The sequence below is a fragment of the Eumetopias jubatus genome, unplaced genomic scaffold, assembly GCF_037043125.1.
Source record: "Eumetopias jubatus isolate StellerSeaLion01/CBP00866 unplaced genomic scaffold, mEumJub1_p1.0 scaffold_1, whole genome shotgun sequence".
NCBI classification, from domain to species: Eukaryota; Metazoa; Chordata; class Mammalia; order Carnivora; family Otariidae; genus Eumetopias; species Eumetopias jubatus.
Window position 1 is genome coordinate 54,954,712 of NW_028274807.1, and position 23,767 is coordinate 54,978,478.

Here is a 23,767-nt window from a genome sequence, read left to right on the forward strand (position 1 = left end):
TCCTGATAAATATCATCTAGGTGTCAGGATCAGCAAGGATGTTGTTGGTTTTATACAACATTTCCACAAAGTCACAGCCCAATTCTCACAGGCATCTCAAGCCTAATGAACTGCTCACTAGAGCACAACAGTCTAAATGCAATCCTTTTAAAAATCAACTGGAGTCCCTTCAAGTCACTGAACATTGGCAAGTTATGCCCTGCCTCAGAGCCTGGCTGTCAGAACCGTTTCAACTAAAACACATCAACGAAGCAGGTACACACATGTCTTTGTCCACATCTGGTTGGTCTCTGATGCATGCTTCTACTGTACTTCATATTTATTCTCTTACAGTTAAGTGCTGGGGGAAGAAGTAGGAGAAGAAGCTGTAAAAGTTAAAATAGGAGGCATTTGGTGAGGTTGGTATTTCAGGAGTACCGGCTGGTTGGTAGTGAGGGAGCCACAGAAAGTTGCATTCATCCATCTTGCTAATTTCACATTCAAGTTATCGACTTTGCCCTTGGAGACCACATTGTAGGGGGCAGGGCTAGGAATAAAACCCAAGTCTTTTGACTTCAAATGAAGGTAATTGCTACTCCATCAAATTGCCTTTAATCATGCTGTGCAATGTGGGATCCTGGAACTATTTTGGGAAGCCAAATAAAATGGAAACCTCACTCTGCCTGGTACATGTTTTTCACCAAATGAACTGAGAACACAAGGACAGTGGGTAAGATTAACTCAGTGGATGGCAAATCAATAAACCTACAAATAACTAAATGGACAGAGAAATTCTAATTACAGGGATTAGTGTCCAAAGAGGGGCAGGAACTTGAAAAAAAATATGTTATAACTATTAATTTCAAGTTTGTACTAAAGTATTGTTTGTTCTTTTTTTTTTAAGATTTTATTTATTCATTTGAAAGGGAGAGAGACTGAGAGAGCACAAGCAGGGGGAGAGGCAGAGGGAGAGGGAGAAGCGTGGAAATCATGACCTGAGTGGAAGGCAGATGCTTGACCATCTGAGCCAGTCAGGCCCCCCAGTATGTTCATTCTTATACTTAGTTTCCCCTTTCTTCAGTATCCCTCTTTCATATAGATACATTTTTAAATTCAATGCAGCTTTGATCTAGCTGGAGATAGCATCAGATTCCACAGGTTAAGGGCTCAGTCCTACAAGGCTGCCTTCGCCCCCATTCAGATCCCAGTTGCAAACCCCAGGCTGTTACCTACTGCCTACACATGGGAGATGTCAATAACCACTCCCTAGGTTCAATTAATTTGCTAGAGCCCCTTACAGAACTCAGGAAACACTTGCTTACATTTACCAGTTTCAACAGCCAAATGAAGAGAGGAGTAGGGCAAGTGTTCCACAAGGGAGCTTCTGTCCTGGTGGAGTTTGGGGCCCAGCTTGGTGGCACTCCGGAATGTTCTGGTTCCTCAAGCATGTAGCTCTCTGTCAAAGGCCCAAAACGCCATGATCTTGGGTTTTTATGGAGGTTCCATTAAATAGTCATGACTGACTAAGTCACTGGCCATTGGCTGATTCAATGTCCAGCCCCTCTCCCCTCCCCGGATGTGGGGCATGGGGGCAGGGGAGACTGAAAGTTCCAACCCTTTAATCATGTGGCTAGTCCTCCTGGCAACCAGGCCCCCCCCCACCATTGGGTGGGATCCAAAAGTTGCCTTTATTAATAGCAAGACATTCATTTCACCTTTGTGGCTCTGAAGCATCTTCAGGAGCTGGGAATGAAGAGCAAATATATCTGAGAAATATATCTGGGTCATTTGAATGGCCAAATATATATATTTTTTATAAATCATTCTATCGCAAATCATAATAAAGCTTTCTTCACATAGCTTCTGTGATGATCAAATAGATGACAAGTGAGAAGGTTCTTTTTTTTAATTGGAATGCCCTATACAAATGCTATCACTTGTTGCTAAATTGAATTGAATCAATTCCCTTTCAAGGTATTAATTTTGCCTTCATGGAGAAGAGAAGCACTGAAATCAGTGTGTGCCTTTTTATGGCCCTTTGATAGTCATGGGAAGTCTTGTTAAAGGTGTGATGGACATTTTATCTACAACTATGAGTATATATGCATCAACATATTTCTATATCTATATGGAACCTAGCATCTCTATGACCTATTCTGACAGTCACTCAAGAAAGATTTCCATGCAGGGGAAAAGGTCAGGATAATAAACACCGTGACGACTTGTTAACAAGTTGTTAACACCTTTTTACTGCAAGACCTTTATCCCAGTGGGGAACCCAATTTTAATGAATTAAACTATGTTCTAGAGAGACTTATTTTCACCCAGTTTACAAGGAGGCTTAGCACCTAGAAGTGGCTGTAAACTCAAATGCCCAGAAAGGCTAGGCAGATGGTTTTGATTAGTGAAACTGTCTGCACATACTAAGAGAGTGGTGAAAACCAGGACAAACCGAAAAGCACATTTCTTGTAGAGCACAGAGCTGCTACTCAACAGTGGCTGATTGATTGCTGCCCCATATTTCCCCAATCTTCCAACTTTTCAAGAGAAGATAAAAATCCAGATTTTTATGATTTTATTTCGATTTTTAAAATATACCATGAATACCATAAATAATTCAATCTAGCCCATGAACTTCCTTGGAATTCATGGCCTACTACCAACTCATACAGAGCTCCTTTCTTGACCATTTTCTGTAAGGCCATGATTAAATCTTAGTTCTTTGTGTTTTAAGACCCCCCCCCCCAAATGGTGAAAGGACTGTCTAGGAGGAGTCAGCATGCAGGCTGCCCATCAGCTGAGTCAGTGGTACCAACCTTGGCTACACATTGGAATCGCCTGGAAAGCTTTAAAAATACTGAACCCTGGGTCCCAATCCCAGAGATTCGAGTTCAGGTTATAGCCTGGGCAGCGGAACTTTGAACAGCTTCCCAGGAGATTCTAATATGCAGCCGGGTTGTGGTCACTAAAGTGATGGGAAATTGAGGGTTTGCCCAGAGCAGTGATTTTTGGCCACCTGCTGCGAGTACATTCTTCAGCCTGCAGTGGGAAAGTGCTGACGTCTTATGGGAATCACATCAGCAGTGGAAATAGTCTTAAGCACTTACAGATTAAAATCCTAAATAGAAAAGGATTTCTACAGTGTTTTTAGATTATAAACTTCTCTTATTTTTCAGGCAGTGCTTAAGATTTACATAGATTCTGCAAGTTTTTGTTTTTATAATACTTCATAAAAGGTGTTTTACCTTACTTTGGTATGCACTTAGCTCTCTAAAGGAGAGGTGGTTGGACACTGTCACGCGTACACGAAGTAAGCCCAGGACTTTTGTAACTTCAGGATGTTATTCTCATCTGCCCAGCTTTTCTTCCCTTTTGGAAACAGAACTCCTCTCTGCTGAAGGGAACCCATTCTTTTTTTTTTTTTTTTTAATTCCAGAACAGTTGACATACAGTGTTATATTAGTTTCAGGTGTACAATAGAGTGAATCAACAGGTCCATACATTACTCAGTGCTCATCAAGATAAGTGTACTCTTAATCCCCTTCACCCATGTCACCCATCCCCCACCCACCTCTGGTAACCATCTGTTTGTTTTCTATAGTTAAGAGTCAGTTTCTTGGTTTGTCTCTCTCTCTCTCTCTTTTTTTTTACTTTGTTCATTTATTTTGTTTCTTAAATTCCACATATGAGTGAAATCACATGGTATTGGTCTTTCTCCCACTGGCTTATTTCGCTTAGCATTATGCTCTCTAGATCCATCCATGTTATCTTGCAAATGGTGAGATTTCATTCTTTTTTATGGCTGAATAATATTCCACATCTTCTTTATCCATCATCTATCAATGGACACTTGGGCTGCTTCCAATTTGGCTTTTGTAAATAATGCTGCAATAAACATAGATGTGCATGTATCCCTTCAAATTAGTGTTTTTATATGCTTTGTGTAAATACCCAGGCAATAGACACATGAAAAGATGCTCAATATCACTCATCATCAGGAAAATGCAAACCCAAACCACAATGAGATATCACGTTATACCTGTCAGAATGGCTGAAATCAACAACTCAAGAAACAAATGTTGGTGAGAATGTGGAGGAAAAGGAATCCTTGTACACTGTTGGTGGGAATGCAAACTGGTGCAGCCACTGTGGAAGAGAGTATGGAGGTTCCTCATAAAATTAAAAATAGAACTATCCTACAATTCAGCAATCACACTGTAGGGAACCTACTCTTAAGATTCAGATGAGGCTGATGATGGTCCCTCCCCCAACCCCACTGCCTGCCCTTCAGTATATACCAATTCAAAAAGGGTCAGTCAAGTCCTCCATCCGCCTGTCCACAGTGATTGGTGCAGGAAATGACCCAAGCAGGAAAGTCAGTCTTCCCTCAGATTTGATATACGGGTGCTAAAGGGAACGGGGAGGGAGAGAGAGAGAGACCCTCTTCCTCTGGAATGGAGAATCGTAAGAATAATTTAGGTCAAATTCATCTGTGGCCATCTATCCCAGCCTCAGGGAATGTATAGGGAATGTACAGAGACAAGCAGAGATAAGAGATCCAGAGAGCTGATAACATCCTTTGAGCCCTGTATTTAGCTGTCTGCATGTTTATGTGAAGAGTAGATTCCCTTTTCGACTGCAGCTATTTTGAGGTAGGTTTCTGCTGTTGACTACCACATTGGAATTAATCCACATCCTCTACTCCTAAACAGAGTCAGCGTAAGCAGAGTCATCAATTTACACTACACCATGATACACACACCTGTTAAAATGGGACTTGGTTTAGAAGACACAAAAACAAGCTTTATTTTCCACACCAGATTAAAATATTATCAGAAGCAAACACTCCAAGTAGAAAAATTGGCTGTATACCCATCAAACAAGACAGTAAATCTGGAGGGATCCAAGTTCTGATCAGGTCCAGCTTTACCTCATACTCAGGACCTGGGAGAGGAGCTCAGGGAGCCTTAACAGAGGCAGATATATACCCAATATGTTGTTGGTATAGTCCCTACCTTGCATGGTTAATTCTCCCCAAGCTGACCTATAAATTCATTGTAATTCTAATGGAGAATTCCAACGGTGATTTTGCAGAAATTGGCAAGCTGTTGTTACATTTTGTATGGAAATGCCAAGGGTCAAGAATAGCTGAGATAATTGCAAAGAAGGCAGATGCCAGATACCAAGACTATTGTTAACACTATAATCATTAAGGGAGTATGGAGTCAATGCAGAGATAGAGCAATGAAACACAACAGAGCATCCATCTTTTTTTTTTTTTTTTTTACTTTTGGAACTAATTTTAAATGTATGGAAAAGTTACAAAAATAAAAGAATTCTCTTGAATCTGTTATCCCATTTCCCCTAATATTACCATCTTATGATTGAGTTTTAAAAGAAAATTTAAATTTGATATGTGCAACTGTTTCTAAGTTTTGTTTTAATTTGTGGTGGGCTTTTATTTTTCCCTGTTAGTTGCGACTTTGAAAAGTCTTTTTTGTGTTTGTTAATTAGTAATCAGTTGTACTCGTGCCTTTGTAAATTTTCTATCCTGATAAAGCCCCATTTTTGGAGTCTTGGTGTTTTTTTGTTTTTTGGTTTTTTTTGTAAATTCGTCTGAAATTTTATATTTTATATCTTTGTCACACTTGTACAAATAAATTCAACTTATTATTTGCCTTTCAGTTTTGATCCAATAGTTTAGGTGTTTTGTTTTGTTTTGTTTTAGATTTTTAAGTATTTAAAGATCTACTCATATTTTGAGAAGCATTTTGCTCTCAGTGATGGCATATTATTCCACTCTTTGAGAATATCTTTTGAATTCTGAAAAGAGCCAGAAATCATTTGTAGTCAAGTCAGGTAACCAAAGTATAGATAAAAAATATCATTTAGGTTACAAAAATGGACAAACCACAAAACAAAACCATCAGCCAGCTGTGATGATAATATGATGATAATGTCACGATTTTCTTGTGTGATCAAGAAACTACTTAAAAGTCAATTTCAAAAGCATTTTTTTAAAATGGCAGCTTCAGTTAGATGATATGAGTTCCCATGGAAACTAATTTGAAGGATAATAAAAATTATTTTCCCTTTATGACCTTTATGACATACTGAAGGGACACGTGGACTCGGGAAAGACAGCAAAGAGACTGAAGAGAGCTCTGTTGGCTCCATCATGATTGAGAAGCGTATTCATTGGCAAGTTTCACAGTTCTTCTCTTCATTCAAGAAATAGTTGTTGAGCACTTGCTGTGTGCCAGGCTCTGTCTTCAGTGTTGTATGTTAATACGCCAAGCAGCCACAAATCTTGGCCTTGTGGAATTTGTGTTCTAATGGGGAGAGGCAAAGAAAAAATAAGCAGTAACAGAGCAGGTTGAAAGATGATAGGACTATGGGATAAATTTAAGCAGAAAAGGGGCCTTGGGAGTGTGGGGGCAGAGAGAAGGCATATTTCTGTTGTTAAATAGGTGGTAGGGAAGACCTCACTGAGAAGGTGACAATTGAGCAACAGCTTGAAAGAGGTGAAAGAAACAGCCATATTGACATCTGGGGCAAAGCCTCCCAGGCTGAGAGAACAGCAAGAAAGACGTCCCAGTGGAGGGCTGGTGGCTGGTGTGTTTTAGAAAGAGAAAAGGGGGGCGCCTGGGTGGCTCAGTCATTAAGCATCTGCCTTCAGCTCAGGTTATGATCCCGCGGTCCTGGGATGATCCCCGCATCAGGCTCCTGCATCGCGGGAAAACTGTTTCTCCCTCTCCCACTCCCCCTGCTTGTGTTCCCTCTCTCGCTTGTGTCTCTGTCAAATAAATAAATAAAATCTTAAAAAAAAGAAAGAAAGAAAGAAAGAAAGAAAGAAAGAAAGAAAGAAAGAAAGAAAGAGAAAAGGGGTCATCATGGCTGAAATTGTGTGAGTGAGGGAAGAGTAGCAGCAGGCGAGGTGAGAAAGATGAGGAGAGATGAGAGGGGCAGATGAGGTAAGGATCCCATTGGGGGTTGGAATGACAGGATCTATCCTTATGCATTAGTTGGATCCCCCTGGCTGCTCTCCTGAGAGCAGACTGTGGAGGGACAGGAATGGAAGCCGGGAGACTAGGTAGGAGGTTGCTATAATAATCCGGGGGAGAGACAATGGTGGCCGAGAGCGTGCTGGTAGTGTGGGGGATGATAGTTTGGTAGAGAAAGAAGTCAAGTTCCAGATATATTTTTACTTAATATTCTCATATATATTGTTCTAAATAATACAGATTAAATGATGATCATAATATCCAAATTACATTAATGAGTTTTTAGTTTTTATATTATCTGTACTATAGTATAGTTTTTTATATCACATTTCTTAAAGTGCTCATGAAAAGTGTACATGTTATAGAAATGTAAAGTTTCTGAGCAAAAAGAATGAACATACATGCTGGAGCAGCAACCAAGTATGCAGTCTCATTAGAAGATTTTTTTGCCTGAAAATGGATGAGGGCTCCTTGTCTTGTTAGGAGCATGAAGAAAATCTTAAGGTCTGTATAACTGACAGTTCGAGGGTCCATTCCCTGTGGGCACTTTAAAGATTTTGCCCATTCAGAGATAATAGTTTGTAGATAATTGTTTTCTCAGACCTCATTAGAAGGGCCAATTAAATGTGACTTGAGAACTGAAAGATTAAAGTGTCTGGGACAAGAATGTAGCCTCCCTCTGGGTCAGAATGGAAACCAGTCCCTAAGAAATAACCTTAGCTCCATGTATCTAAGCTTTGAAAAATGCAAAAGGTTAAGGGAACAAACATGTACTAAGTATGTAACATGCCAGGCACTGCGCTAGGTGCTTACATATGTTATCTCATGTCATGTGGAAACTCAGACTTACTGGAGTAAATGATTTATCAAGGTTAGTATAGTTGAGTGAGTGATGGAAGGAGGAATTAAAATAGTGTGCATGCATACAAGTCTGTGACCTTTTTGCTATATCTTACGAATGAAGTATGCACGCGTAACTCTAGGGAACTCAAAAGGTCAATGCAAGGAGAAAGAGTATAGATGGACACTGGCCTTTTTCAGGGTGACCCTAGAGAAGGGTCTCTCATAGAAGACATGTGAATGGCTGTGGTTTTTATATCTGGCCGTGCATTAGAATCACCAGGAATGGGGTGTCTGGGTGGCTCAGATGGTTAAACATCTGCCTTCGGCTTGGGTCATGATCCCAGGGTCCTTGCTCGGTGGGGAGTCTACTTCTCCCTCTGCCCCTTCCCCACCCCCCGGCTCATGCTCTCTCTCTCTCATGCTCTCTTTCTCTATCAAATAAATAAACAAAATTTAAAAAAAAGAATTACCAGGGATATAAATTTTTTTTATTCTGAAAAAGACTTTCAAGTGACTTCCAAGTAGGAAGTCTATCACTAGCCCACTGCTCTATGCATGATGAAGAACCACCCAGATGAGGGGTAGAGACAAAAATAACTGGAGACAACATAGAGCCTATAGGTAGCAACCTGAAACTCATTGGCCATGAGTAAAAAAAATAATAATAATAATCTGGGCTTCATGCAATTTGTATCAAATACAAACAGTTTGTTCCATAAATTTTGTTTCTAAGTAACTAATAATCTGTTTGAGGTACTGAGGTGTCATTCCCTGCATTATGGAGGTTTCATGGAATCCAAAAAAAAAAAAAAAATGGAGATGGAAGGGACCTCAGAGATTTGTCCCCTCTCTGGAGAGCTGAGGAGGCCAAGACCCAGAGGGGCAAATGTCTTGTTGGAGGTCCCAGAAATCCACACGTGGTCTCAGTCCAGCGCTGACTCCATCAAGCAATTCTGCCTCCCTAAATATCTTTCTCAATGTTGTCAGTCATCCTACTGGTAAAACTTGGTATTCTCTGGCTTTTATTTGAATGTCCAATTTTGCTTACCTACAGCTGTCCCCAGAAAAAACTGTATTAAAAAAGTTATTCCCTTTCCACACAGTTTTAATGATTTAGATTTCTTCAGCAAGCATAAGACCCTAGCTTGGTTTTAAATGTCAAGACTTGTCTGTATTTCATTTTCATGTTTAAAGGTTATTCTAATATAAATGGAGGGTGGGAGGTAGGCAGAGCAGCAGGCTGTCTCTAGCCCTCATGTTGTTTCTTTAATGTGCTAATCCTTCCTTTAGGTCTCTTCATTTTGCGTCTCAGTCATATATTTAATTTTAAACAAACCACTTTTCTCATTTAATTCCCCATTACATTTGTGCCAACACATTTTGGAAAGAAAAATAAAGGAAATATTTGCCCCACTTAAACCATTCTCCTGCCCCCACAGCGTACCTTTGTGATCTAAACCCAGTTCTCTATCAGCAGATATTTCTCTAGGTGGAATGTTCTGTGTCCCTGCCAGAAAGAGCCAAGGCTTAATTGAAGGAGCAGCTGGTCACCAGCCACTGATTTGAAGAGAAATCATATTAGAGCTTGTTCTTATCTGGACCAGCTGCCATTCATTTCTTTTCCTCTTTTTCTTCCTTTCTTTCTCAAGACTTTGGACCAAAGATGCAGGCCATCTTCCTGATGCATCTTCAAATCTGTAGAGAGATGTAATATGACTTTAATCTCTTGGGGGGGAGTGCCAGTTTTATAAGGTTAAGATGATCAAATCTTTTAATACTTTCCATCCTTCTCTCTTTTTAAAATAGTGTCTTTCCTTCAAAGCATCAAGGCATTGTAGGAAAAAAGAGAAAAATGTGTTGGAGGATGTTTGTTCTCATTAGATGGTTATAATTTTGGGTGGATCACTGCCTTTTGGTAAATGGGAGTGATAGTCTAAACATTAACCTAAGGTTGTTGAGGTTCTTCAAACACTAGGACCTACTTGTCATAAAATTCCTTACTTGAAATTTTACTCTAAAATCATTGGGAGGAAACACATGGAATTCTGTTTAAATACAAAAAAAAAAAAAAAACTACCTGAAAAATAAAATAAAAAAAGTCACTGGGCAGTAGGCTCTACTTAAAGCTTATCATCCGAAGGAGGAAGGAATTTATTTAAAAATCTCTAGTTCATTCAAGTAATATGACTTTGTATGTAGATTAGGACTATTTCCTGGACCAAGATCATGTTCCTAAGCTGCAGAGGAAAGCATGGAGAAGGAACATGACCTTGGGGAGACTGACCTTAAGAGATGGAGACTTGAGGGGGGCGCCTGGGTGGCTCAGACGGTTAAGTCTCCCTCTTGATTTCGGCTCAGGTCATGATCTCAGGGTCATGAGATCAGCCTCACATTGGGCTCCACACTCAGGCAGAGTCTGCTCCAGATTCTCTCCCTCTGCCCCTCTCACTTGTTCTCTCTCTCTCAAATAAATAAATAAATCTTTAAAAAAAGAGAGAGAGAGAATGAGAGAGAGATGGAGACTTGAGGGAAAGGATGTAGTTCTGTTTTTCTGGCCTCTTTTTTTCTATCTCACCTTACCATGAATTAATCTAAATTCTTTTGTACCTGAATTTCAGACTTTTCCCCTTCTTAGGACTACCCTCAGCAAAACTATGAAGTAGATTCTATTTTATTATCTGTTTTCTTATGACAAGCAACTAGTATCTTCACAGTCTCTGTACCCGCTAACACTTTTCCCTGAGAAGCTAACAAAGGCGTACTATGTGGGCCTGCCTGCCCTGCTTACAGATGAGGCTCTTCTTTGAAAAGGGAAGGGGGTACCTCTCTTGCCTCTCCACCACAAGCCCTGGGGTCAGCAGGGGAGGCATGAGCATCAGGTAAAGTGCATGGAACAGAGACTAGAAATCTAAGAGGCAGCATCCAGGAAAAAACCAAAACCTAACCTGTGTATACTAGACAAATCAGTCATGATTCGAAAGGGGATGATGAGTGGAGAAGGTTCCAGGTAAGAGGCAACAGGGTGAGTGGAGCCTGGGGAAGCCAGATGAGAATTACAAGATTCAAAGCATAAAGTGCAAGGTGGGGCTTGTGGTAGTACAGAGCTTGGATGCTCTGAATATGGAAACTATGGGAGGCAAGGTATTCCTAAGGTGTCTACTTGGCTCACACCACCTATCCCAAATGTGCTGATAAGCTATATATGCTTGGCTCCAACTTTGTCCTTCCATATTTCACTCTGTGATGCTAGGTTGGTGTCCTACTCAGTACGCTGCTCCTTTGCCGGCTGTTTCCCTGTTAAGCTCAGCCCATAGGTGGTGCTCGAGGGACACTACCAGGCAGGGACTCCAGGAAAGTGGTATCACTTCTTTGAGTCCCAGCTGCCAGACATAAAGTGGGGATAATAGCCACACCACTGGGCCATTAGGATCAAACAAGCCCACTCCCAGCACAGTTCCAGAGCAAGTTTCAGGGCATGCAAAGAAGGGGGTGGTTGCCCACCTGAATGAGGACTGACCCTTCAGTCCATCAGGGTGCAGACTCAGTCAGGATCCAGTCAGGGAAACAGAAACCACACTGATTATTTTAACAGCATTAATATAAGGTATGAGTGAGAAAGACATTGGAGGAGTGAAAAAGCAAAGGGGGGACACTGAAGAAGGAACACAGAAATGGCTGGAAGCAGCTACCCTCCTAGGCTGGAAGAACAAAGGGAAAAGGTTGGAGTTATTAGGACATAGAAGGTTGGAAGGGGGCACTGGGACCCAGTTTTCTATGGAAAGGACACTAGGTGCCTCAGAGGAATGTGGGGGGTGGGGCATGAAATCAACTGCCACCTGCTAGGATGGGGCTGTTGCTGGGGCAAGACTGTCATGATGTTTTCCTTTTCCCTTCTACTGCTGGGAAGCTCAGAGTCCACTGTCGGCAAGTGAGTAGAAATTTGTGTCATTATGGCTGCAGTGATTTTTTTTTTTTTACTTTATTGGCAATACTTTTATTTCAACATATATTGTGTACTTCTTTGCAAATCTCCTCAAAATCTTTTGGAAAACCACTGAATATTTCTATGTCCATCTAGACTACCTTCATCTGCATCTTCATCTATACATTCATCTAAAACTTCTCTACTTCCATTTATACTTCATTTCTACCTCCACGTATGCCTCGTCTATACCTCTATCCATATTTTTATCCACATCAGTAACCATGAGGGAGACAGGGCCATCCAAGTCTGTCTTTGTAGTTTCAGTTGTGTGTGTTTAGCCCAAAATCTGAATATGAAAGCATAATTAGGAAGGTCGTAACATGAAGATAGCTCCCATCTGCTCTTCAGCCTCTACTGTGTTTCCATGAGAAAGCCTTGCATTGACAGATGTACTAATGGGCCTGTGATACAGAACCCAAAACTTAAAAAGTTCTAACCCATCAAGAAATCTCATTCATCATTTCATTTTTTGGAAAGGATGTAAAAAATGAAATGTCAGAGCTATAATGTCAGGACCGTTTAAAATGTCAAGTGCTTGTTGTTGCATAGCCTGGCTGTCTCCTCTTCTGATCAAACCCCCAACTGGCATAATAATTATAGATGATGCATCGCATTTTCATGCACAACTGGACCCAGATTTATAACAAATCAGCGGAAACGTTCTCATTGCCCAGCCTGAAATTTTCTCATTTTACTATATAGCTTAAGACTTTTCCTTTGGAGCAGAACATTATTACTGATTCAAGACAGGATTCAGGGTAAAGAATACGGGAAAAAAGGGAAGAAGAAAGTTTCTCCACAGACCAGAACTCGGTCATTTATAATACAGAGATACAACAGGAGCCAAGAGGCAGCAAACACATTTGCCGAACGCATGTTAAGAAGAATATTGAAGTATGGAGACACTGCCCAGATCATCCAGTTCTATTTCAAGACTCAGATTAATTTAGGTGTGCAAGGAAACATATATGTGAGTTCTCTTTTGAACAGATATGGAGACAATCCTTCAGGTTAATCATGTTTTAATCTGCAGAGAAAGCACTAATATATAGACAGAAAAGCAACAATTCTTTTGTCTGCAATCTTTATGGAAGTCTCCATGGGACTTAAGTGATGTATTCACAAGCCAATACCAATTATAATAAAAACTTGAAATCAATAGCATGTACGTGGGAGAATTTCATTTCTTCTCAACTGAAAGTCTTGTATCCACTGGAAGTCGGAAAAGGCATTCTCACGGCTCACAGCTGCTTCATTTCCCCCTTCCCTAGATCAGTCTTCTCACGTGGTTTGAAGGAAGCCTCCCTTCTGTGTCTGACTGTTTCTCATTATAGATTACTTTCAGTACGTTGGAAAAGTCAAAGCTCTTGGAAACAATCTCCAGAAGATCCTGATCTTTTTCTGTGCCATTGATAAATTCTTCTAAAGTCAATTCTCCTAGAAAATAATAAATGAACAATTAACAAGAGGCTTTGTTCATACCAATCACTGGTGTATACAATATATTCCCTGATATTTCTCTTGATATTCTGACATTTTTTTCACCTCAACCAGACTCTAAATTCTTTGAATATCCTTATATAGAAAAGCATTCAATGGTAGGGTTGCCAATGAAAATGTAGATGACAAAAGCAAACTATTTTTTTTTTTAAGAGAGAGAGAGGGAGGGAGGGAATACAAGTGGGGGTGGGGGGGGCAGAGGGAGAGAGAGAGAGAATATCTCAAGCAGGCTCCATGGCCAGCACAGAGCCTGATGCGGGGCTGAGATCATGACCTGAGCCAAAATCAAGAGTCAGATGCTTAACCAACTTAACGACCCAGGTGCTCCAAATACAAACTATTTTTAGGTTGAGAACATCAGCAATGCATTTGTGTTCACATACACATTCACGTCTCTACACAGTATTGATTATTTGACCTTTAATCTTGAAGATATGACCAAGTGATAGGAGCATGAATATTGCTAATTTCTAAGATCAGGAGGAAATGACTATGTGCAAGGCTGTTTTCAATATTCTTCTCTCAGGAAATAATTTCAGGGACTGTCCAAAGCTGTGAGGAGGGTTAAACATTTTTTTTTTTTTTAAGATTTTGTTTATTTATTTGAGAGAGTCAGAGACAGAGAGCACGAGCAGGGGGAGGGAGAAGGACAAGCAGACTCCGCACTGAGCGTGGAGCCTGACTCGCGGCTCAGTCTCAGGACCCTGAGATCATGACCTGAGCCGAAACCCAGAGTCACACACTTAACTGACTGAGCTACCCAGGCACCCCTAAAAAGGTTAAAGATTTATTCATTCCATGTATAATTATTGGACAGCCATTTTCTGATTTTTTTTTAAGTAGGCTTCATGCCCAACATGGGGCCCAATGTGGGACTTGAACTCATGACCCTGAGATCAAGACCTGAGCCGAGATCAAGAGTTGGATGCTCAACTGACTGAGCCGCTCAGGCTCCCCTCTCGTTTTTGATTCCTAATTTCATCAGCTTGACTTAAGCCATGGGCCCATGCTGGCGAGTCCAGGGCTATAAAATCATTGCCTTATACCCATGTACCATGGCTGCTATGTTTTGCCACTACCATCATCCTACAAGATAACTTTTCAACATTTTGAGGGGATGGAGGAGTTCTCTGCTGACTCATTTGGATTGTAGTTATGAGCTTTATGGTACACGCTGGATAGCTAGTTTGTATAAGCATACTCCAAATGCCCCTGTTAATCGCTATCTTCAAAATGTAGAGATCCCATCCTCCCTCTATATTCCCACCAAGCAGAATGTGCAGTGGAATGTGTTGTTTAGTGTTCAAGGTCAGGGGCTCTGGGGATGGCCACCTGGAGTATCTCCCCTAAAACAGTGTCCAGGTGGAAGACCTTGGTTTCCTTAGAAGTGCTGTCCATGCAAGGAGGGGAGGGGCCACTGATTGTTGCTAGGTTAAATTGCTGTAATACTAAACTTGCTGCATATAGATGCCAAAAGCAGATGCTCTGTCCAGTTGGCCACTCCTAGATTCCCTGTACATAATAAGTTCCTCTGATAAACCTATGTCTTGCCCCACATCAGGCTCCCTGCTCAACAGGGAGTCTGCTTCTCCCTCTCCTTCTCCCTCTGCCCCTCCCCCCACTCAGGCTCACTTTCTCTCTCTCTCTCTCTCTCAAATAAATAAAATCTTAAAAAATAATAATAACCTATGTTTTAATCATTGTCTCCAGGTCTTTTCTTTGGCCTCACTGGACCACCACCCACCCTAGGCTTAGAGTCTGCTGGGACTTGGCTACACATGAGTGTCTTCAAGTCAAGGGGTATAGATGTAGTTCCTGATCTCAAAGCGACTGTACCAAATAGGTTTTGTGGCTAGGTAGAAGGGCAGCCAAAGATGAGTCAAGAACATTCAGTAACTAGAGAATGTATATCTGGGACAGAAAGTCAGCAGGACCTGAAATACTTTTTAGTGGATAAAGTCAAATATACAAAACACCATGATAGTGACTCAAATATAAACAAGCATGAATCATCACATTCTCGTAAGATACCTTCCCTTTGGTTTCAATGGCAAAATTCTAAAACATGCTTTTTAGAGGGAAGTTGAATCTTTGTTCCTTACGTTTTCCTTATGCCAAAGAAGTTTGTGCAAAACCCACAGGGTAGGCATGGAGTTATCTATGTCTCACAGGGAATGTATAACCATGGAATGAAAAAAAAGAAAACTGAAAACTGAGAGAAAACTGAAAATGAGGAGTAGTGAGTGTGGGGTTGGGGACGGGCACATGGTGTGGAGTGGTGGGTCACAGAAACCATAAATAACAACAACAAAACAATCCTGTGTTTTGCAAAGGGAAATCATAGCTGCTAAATTCCTCACACAAAAGTTTTTCAAGTTTCTAGGGACTTCGCATGACCAAAAGGGAAATGAGAGTGCAGATGGGGGAACAGAAGTGCGTTTTGATTGCTCAGTTATAACACTTGTCGGTTGTCACCAGTACTGGTAGAAGGAGCTGTGTCTGAGGGTGTGGAGGGCAGAGTCACCATGTCAGGTGAAAAGCAACATCAATTACTGGTGTGGCAAAGAGAGAAAAGATGGAATTTCTTTAAAAAACATTTTTTCTAATTGAGATAGAATTGACATATAACATTGTTTCAGTTTAAGGTATACAACATAATGATTTGATACATGTATATATCGCAACATCCAACACCTCACATAAATACACTTTACACTTTTGTTTTTCTTGTGATGAGAGCTTTTAAGTTCTACTCCCTTAGCAACTTAGAGGATGGAACTCTTCACTGTTGGTTTTTTTTACTTTTCTCAAAACCTGTGTGAACTCTGCACATTTGTTTTGTTCATGTTACCTAACCAGTTACCATAAAAAAAATTCTTTTTGAAATTAAGCCAACTTCTACCTATAGCAACTTATAACTTTTACTATTTCTATTTAAAGTACTTACCTTGAAATTTTCTTCTTTTCCCTCTAGCACTTAGCATTCATTCATTTATTCATCAAACATGTATAAAGCCCCAGCTACAAGTGCTGTTTCTTCCAACACTACGGTGCTGGAACGTGACAGGTGCTCAGAAAACGTGCTGACAAATTGCTTCCCTTTATCTGATGTTCTTAAACATTGTTTCCTAATCCCTTTTAATTTGTCTGTGGATTTATGCCCAAACAAATTAAAAGGATGGTTTCTGAATCTGTCTAGAAAGAATCGCCTATGCAGGTCTAGAAGCTTCCCCTCAAAAAATCTACCAGTAAAGAGCCAAAGCCAGTAAGAGGTGACTCAGCTGGAGATCACAGGGCTCTGAGGGATCTAAACCAATGGTTTGAGTTTGTATTATTTTGTTGTATATTTAAAGATACATTTCAGTATTTGTAGGGCACAATTCAGAAAGTACACAATTTTATTTTTATATGTTGAAATATACATATACTCACCATTTATATCTACATGATTTAGTGTAGTTTGTTGTGTTTGCAGATACCTTCTCTCCCCCTGGGGACCCTGAAGGTCAACGCTCTCCCATCACTCCCTACTAATTTCAGAACTTCATTGATGATAGAGGCTACCTGTGGATATTTTCTTTAGCCTTGTTTTTGCAATCTGGTTATCTTGTTGATATTACTGGGTCCTGTATTTCTTCCCATTAACATCTTTTATTTTTTTATTTTTTATTGTTATGTTAATCACCATACATTACATCATTAGTTCTGGATGTAGTGTTCCATGATTCATTGTTTGCGTATAACACCCAGTGCTCCACGCAGAACGTGCCCTCCTTAATACCTCCTTAATCATTGGGCTAACCCATCCCCCACCCCCTCCCCTCTAGAACCCTCAGTTTGTTTCTCAGAGTCCATCCTCTCTCATGGTTCGTCTCTTCCCATTAACATTTTATATTACCTTTCATAACAAAACAAAAAATGACTTCCTACCCCCCTCAAAAAAAAAAAAAAAAAAGCCAAAACTTACTGTGCGTGCTCACATTATCATTTTTGCTCTAAAGAAGTCAGCCTGGTTTTAGAAGAAACCAGCCTGCCCAAAAGATTTTTTTGTCAATTCTTTTAAATTAGAACGTGGTGAAACAGTGTAGCGGCACTGGGAAATTAGCAGAGACGGGGATGGGGGATGGGTCTCAGGAGATGAGAACGAACAGATTTTCAAGGGCAGACGCCAGGGAAGATTTTACACGACACAGTTTTGCAGTCGTAAGCAAGGTGGCACGAGCAGCATTTAGCAGCATTTTATAGCCGAGTTTTCAGGTGCAGGAGTTTCTTTTTTATACGAGAAAACCCAATCCTCCCTTCTCCCCTGGTAGTTGTGCTTCTCAGTTTGAGTCACGGTGACTCTCGGGCTTTTCACAATGTCCCTCCCGGGTAACTGCTCAATAAAATGTCTTCATGTCCCGTCCCTGTCCTCTTTCCCCCAAAATATCTGCCCAATAATCACCTCTTTCATTTCGTCTTTGGCCTTGTTCTGTCTCTTTTCACTTTCATGGTGTATTATTATGAGCCACTGAAGTCTCCCCTGCCCCTGCGCCATTTGGCACTGGGTTAAACCTACCCAGACACTTTCCGCGCTTGATGTTGTGAACAGATTCTACAAATCTTCCCAAACCACGTCAAGAACGACTCCTGGACGGTGCATGGTAGAACATGGTTGCTATTCTTCCTGCAGGAAAGGCTGCAGGATCCCATGCTTAATCATTTATCCTGACTTGTCTTGCTCTCCCGCCTCTTTTCATTCTTCGGTAACATTGAATATTGAACTGCAATCCTCTCTGTGATTCTCTTCAAGTTTTTCTTCCTGATGCTTTTGTTCATAATATAAGGATAAAAATAGCTTGTTGAATTATTACAATAATACATGCTCATGATATAAAACTTAAGCTCTACCAAAAAGTGTAATGAAATGAAAGAAGTCCCCTGTAGCTTCTTTCTGTCCCCCCGTTTCACTTTCCATTGGTAATTAACTCCTGCTAATCAACTGCACTTATATTTTGTGAGGTGGCAATGCATATGCACATATATGTTAATTTCCAAAATAGTCTAAACACCTTTCTTCCTACAGATAACATTGCACGTTGTGGGGCGCCTGGGTGGTTCAGTCGGTTGAGCTTCCGATTCTTGATTTCGGCTCAGGTCATGATCTCAGTGTCCTGGGATCGAGCCCTGCATTGGGCTCCCTGCTCAGTGAGCAGTCTGCTTGTCCCTCTCTCCCTCTGCCCCTTCCCCCACTATTTTGTGTGCTCTCTCTCTCGCTCTCAACTAAATAAATCTTTTAAAAAAGTTGTACGTTGTACTTGTTTCTTTTTTATATCTTCCTTCACTTTTCATTACATCTTCTTACCAGACACTCATTCACCTTACAACTATTCATGGAGTAACCGCTATGTGCCAGGAAGTATGAGCCTGCAAGAAATACTGAAGTACATAAAACAGAAATAGTTCTTGCCCTCATGGAGTTTGTAGATACTCATTTTTTTATTTCCATAGCATTTATCCTGTGCCTCTCTTTTGATTAATCTTCTAACTTTGATTTGCTAACTATCATGATAATCATGTATAGAATACTTCATAGCTCTGTGTATTATTTTTGTCCCAACATATTTGATGTTAGTCATTCTGTAAACAATTTGCAGTTAAATTGGGATGTTCATATATGTTCCTAAAGTTCTATCCTGTTGTGTTGTGATCTTCTTCATCTTTGGTTTCAATATTCACTGGATTATCAGATACCAATAGTAAGCTTTCTTTTCAGTTTGAAAAAAAACTGGCACATAGTCAACACCATTCTGTTATACTTGACTGAACATCTCTATTTCTACCAAACTGATGTTTTGATAACAATGATAATCAACAATTTAAAAAATCTTATTCGGGGTATATATACTTAGGTTTGTACAAAGATGAATATACATTTTCCCCTGTGGTGCTTGCTCCCCTTTTATGTGTGAGTGAAACATTTTTTTTTCCTGTGTCAAATACTGGCAAAATCCTTTTATGCTTCCACAAATATCAGCCTTCTATGTCTTCATTACTTTCTCTTGTAATGCCTTCTACTTCTCAATCGAATTGCCTTCTGGTGCTCTGGGCTGTCTTTGTCCAACAGTAGAATTTTAGCGTCCTTTTCTTGATAAAGGGAATGACTCAGCTGTCTCTTGATGAGATGATAAAATGATCTCCAATAATTTGCATATAAAAGCAAATTCTATCAGTTTAGTTGTGTATATGCATTTGCCAAGAAACAGTGGCTCACTGTTGTTCCAAAATGCAGCTAGTTTATTTGATATCATCATTGTAAAGGCAATGATATACATCTTTTTTCTTAAATACAAGTTTCCATCAGAGGAAATGATTTGCATGATTAGTTCTGTAAGCTATTCCAGAAACCATAATGTATTCTCTCTCTCTTTTGACATGTTCTTCCAGGTCAAAGAGCCCATTTCCTGGTCTGCAGGTATCCTTAGTTATTGCCCAAGAAAACACCTTCACTCTTCTAGATTTGCATCCTTTTGCAACCCCCTCTTTCTTTTTCTAGGGCCTTCCAACCACATTCCCCCATTTTATTGGTTCTATTGTACTTGGTTTGTGAGGAAACTGTTTAGACAATAAGTAGTGAGTCCTGCATCATTTTCTTGTTTTCTGGAACACATTATCTGTTCCCCCACACCAATAGAAATCGAGCTCCTTCTTAAGGATACCGCAATCCTCACACTTCTCCAGTAGAGGTCGCCTTTCCTTTCCTCCCACTTCCATCCCTAGAAGCAGGATCCAGAGATATTTTCAACATTCTTGACCTGCCCTTTTGACGTTCATTGTATTACTAAGTCTTAAACATTCACAATATCCCATCTATTTCCAGGACACTTGTCCTTTAGTTAACGATTTCAGCCCCAGCCTGAAATGTTTTGTCATCTCTATTCCAATCCCTGCCATACTCCAGTACTTCTGATTAAAAATTAAAACAAAACAAAACCAGGGCGCCTGGGTGGCTCAGTTGTTAAGCGTCTGCCTTCGGCTCAGGTCATGATCCCAGGGTCCTGGGATCGAGCCCCACATCGGGCTCCCTGCCCGGTGGGAAGCCTGCTTCTCCCTCTCCCTCACTTGTGTTCCCTCTCTCGCTGTGTCTCTCTCTGTCAAATAAATAAATAAAATCTTAAAAAAAAAAAAAAAAACAGAACAAAACCTACAGCATTTGTCCTGTTTGGTGATCAGAATTTTCAGCTGCATATTTCAAATAAAATTTTCATTGACCTTCTAAGATCTTCCACTCTCCATTTCTCTAGTCCTTGTCTAAACTTCACTTAGTTTCCTTGTCCATTCTGGGTTTTGCAAGCTTTCACGTGAACTTATTTATTTTATCCTCGATCTATATAGACCCAAATACAGGTGATTACAACCAAATGGCTCTGATCTTGGTCAATTAGAAAATGAGCATTCTGAATTCGAAATTGAGGTGAGGCAAACTAGGACTGGGTCCTAAGAGGGAGATTGAGGCTATTGATACATTTCCAAGTGCTATTCTGAGATTTATACTCTTGTTCAGTCCTTTGGCTCATTCATAATGGCGATTTCATGTGAACTCCCTCCCAGCCTCCTCACCATCCCATCCTGCCAAACTGAGTTGCCACATTGACTTGGGCAAACTGCCACACTCAACATGGATGTCTACTGCCCTCTAGTGTCCATTACAAGAAGTGACCTATGGCGGGCATGTTGGTTCTGTGGAAAGTTACCTCGGATTGATGAAAACCATGGCTAGAGTCCCAGTGCCTCATATCCATCCCTTTTCCCCCCTTAAATCACTTATTAACATCATATTTTCCACAATGTCAAACTTTCCGTTTTCAAGGAACATTCCTAGATACGCTGCCTCAATCTCAAATCAATATGCTCCCTTACCAGTTTACTGAGATCAAAGCCATTTGGTGTAAGCACTCCCCCTTCTGGAATGTCTGTGTCTTCCCTTTCACTCAGCTTCTGAAGAAGTGACCTTCTCTGAGCTAAAGAGGAACCCAGATTTTAGGGTAATAGCAGATGGAGAAATGAGCAGACAGAGTAGAAATGTAGAAAAGGTACAAAGAACAGAAATGAAGGCAAGTACAACTCTTCCCAGAAGTGTATAGTCAAAGGGAAGGAAAAAAATCTGATAGTAGAGGAAAATCACGCAATTGAAGAAATGATTTTTATAGTATGGAAAACTTGAGTTTATTTGCAAGTTGATGAGACACCTCCAGTAGAAAGGAATAATTACTAGAACATAACCCAGAGTGGACAGCATAGTCCTTCATATCATATTCTTCCACTTTTCTTTCCTTGTACCTCCCTTTACTCTTGTTCATATATCCTGAAGTGTCAAGCATCATGAATTGAATATATGTGTGTGTGTGTGTGTGTGTGTGTGTGTGTGTGTGTGTGTGTATGGTCAATAAATACTCCATTGAATTGTACTGACTGGAGAACATTGAATTGGCCAAATTATGAAGCCCAAGTGATATCACAACTAGGATTTTCTTGAAAGGTTCATATTTTTGCCTAAATGGCATTCCCACACCCACCATCTCCTACTTTGAGATGATGGTTTAAATTAAAAAAAAAAAGAAAAAAGCCCAAGGAGAGTAATTGCCTTACCATCATTGTTTATATCGATCTTATGAAACACCAAGTTAGTAAATTCTTCAGGACTCAGAGTTTGCTGGCCATTGAGGGCTTGCACAGCCTACAAAGAGAAATCAAATCAGACAGTTCAACTTTGCTGGAAGCAAATACATTTTGTGACATTTCTACCCTCAGTGTGACAGAATTTGAGGATATGTTCATGTCATTTTGGCTGCCCAACCTGTTCTAGTTGTTAAAAATAAATAAAAAGATTATATGTCAGTTCAGGGTAATGAGATTTAGAAATTTAATTAACTGAATACAATCTGAAGTTTGATATTATATGGCACGAAGGGATCCATTCAACATATTAGGTCACAAAAGATGCAAAAAAGCCTACTGCAGAAAAAAATTGTAGCGGCCACTGTCATAAGAATTCTGGACCTAGAAAACAAACAATAATCTCAACTTCAGACCAGTCATAATTGATCTTATGGAGAAACATGAAAGGATATTCTGTAAGCATCTAAGGCTTCCCCTCCAGCTTCTGACACTGGCACCTCTGATCTTTTTTGCCCTTTTGTAGAATGATCGACTGGGAAGACAGATATGTATGCCTTGGAAGGACACTGAATTTCTCTCACATCCTGCCAGCACCTTTTCATCATAAAGGCCGTCAGGGGACCCAGAGAAAATGACATTTCCAGCTTTCCTAGAGGGAAAAATTTAACCATGCTCTCCTTCTCCCCCACCTCCAGGTGATTAAATTAAATGACCAATATTTGGTGTAGAAATTCATAATAAAATGAAAGAGAGACAGAGAGAGAGAACGAGTAGTCATCTGGGAATTTGAACATAACTATCTTGACTGAACATGAAGGGATCTTTAGAAAAACCGCTGACAACATATTTCAACTGAGGGCACGGTCTGCAATAGGACTATCTCTTCTGCTGCTTCTCAAGCATTACTGAAGCTGAAGTCAGGATCAGTCAGAGCAAACAGTGGTAATGCATCACTCCTGGCCTTAGCAAGTCGAGGTCTCACAGTTAAATACAGGGGAATACTTAGAATAATGGTTACATGCATGTAGTATCCTATTAGATGAACGTTTTTAGTGTTTCTCGGTGTCTTGACAGAGGTCCCAAAAGTCTGGAAAATTTGGCTAGGCATCCAGTATTCCCACAGCCTGAAGGGATACTAGACCACATGGATACGTCATAATAAAAGATGATGCAATTTCTAGGATTTGTCTGTCACCTATCACTGGGCAATATAAGTGAGACTGAAGGATTGATGGGAAGGTTGATGAAGCCTGAAGGGGTATTCTCAGAGGGAGTCGTCAGTGTTTCCTGTGTTTTCCCTCTTCTTACAGGAGAAACATGGTTGGGGGATGGACCAGGAGGCCTGGGTTGTTTCCTTCTTTCCTCCCTCATTTAGTATGTCTGCACTTTCTCCTGCATTTTGATAAGCCCCTCTCTGACCACTTCTGAGCGGGAGCCGGAGGAGGTAGGAGCGAAGGGGGAGCAGGACACCTCTGACTTGGCAGGCACTGTCATGGCTACTGACTGTCAGAGCTCTCTGGATGGCAGATGTTGGAAATCCCCTCTTTCTCTGAGACCATGCTTCCCCTTCATTACTGAGACTCCCCTGCAATTCCCTAGACGTGCATCATGCATTTTGATTCCAGCTGACCCCTCGAGGCTCCTTCTACATGTTCTGGGACTGAGTTTCTCAACACCTACACAATTGATACTGCAGACTAGACAATTCTTTCTTGTTCAGGATTGTCCTGTGCATTGGAGAATGTTTAACAGCCACCCCTGGTCTCTAAACAATGGATAGCAGTTGCACCACACCCTC

At 40.6% G+C, this 23,767-nt stretch overlaps 1 protein-coding gene across 1 annotated transcript in view; it reads right to left on the reverse strand.

Annotated features, from left to right (window-relative positions):
* Positions 1–13,139: 13,139 nt before the first annotated feature.
* The window catches only part of GUCA1C (guanylate cyclase activator 1C), a 34,235-nt gene continuing 23,607 nt past the window's right edge, over positions 13,140–23,767 (reverse strand). Inside the window, 3 exon segments of the mRNA XM_088022886.1 lie at positions 13,140–13,248; positions 19,979–20,066; positions 21,940–22,027. Coding sequence (XP_087879012.1) covers positions 13,140–13,248; positions 19,979–20,066; positions 21,940–22,027 — 285 coding nt within the window.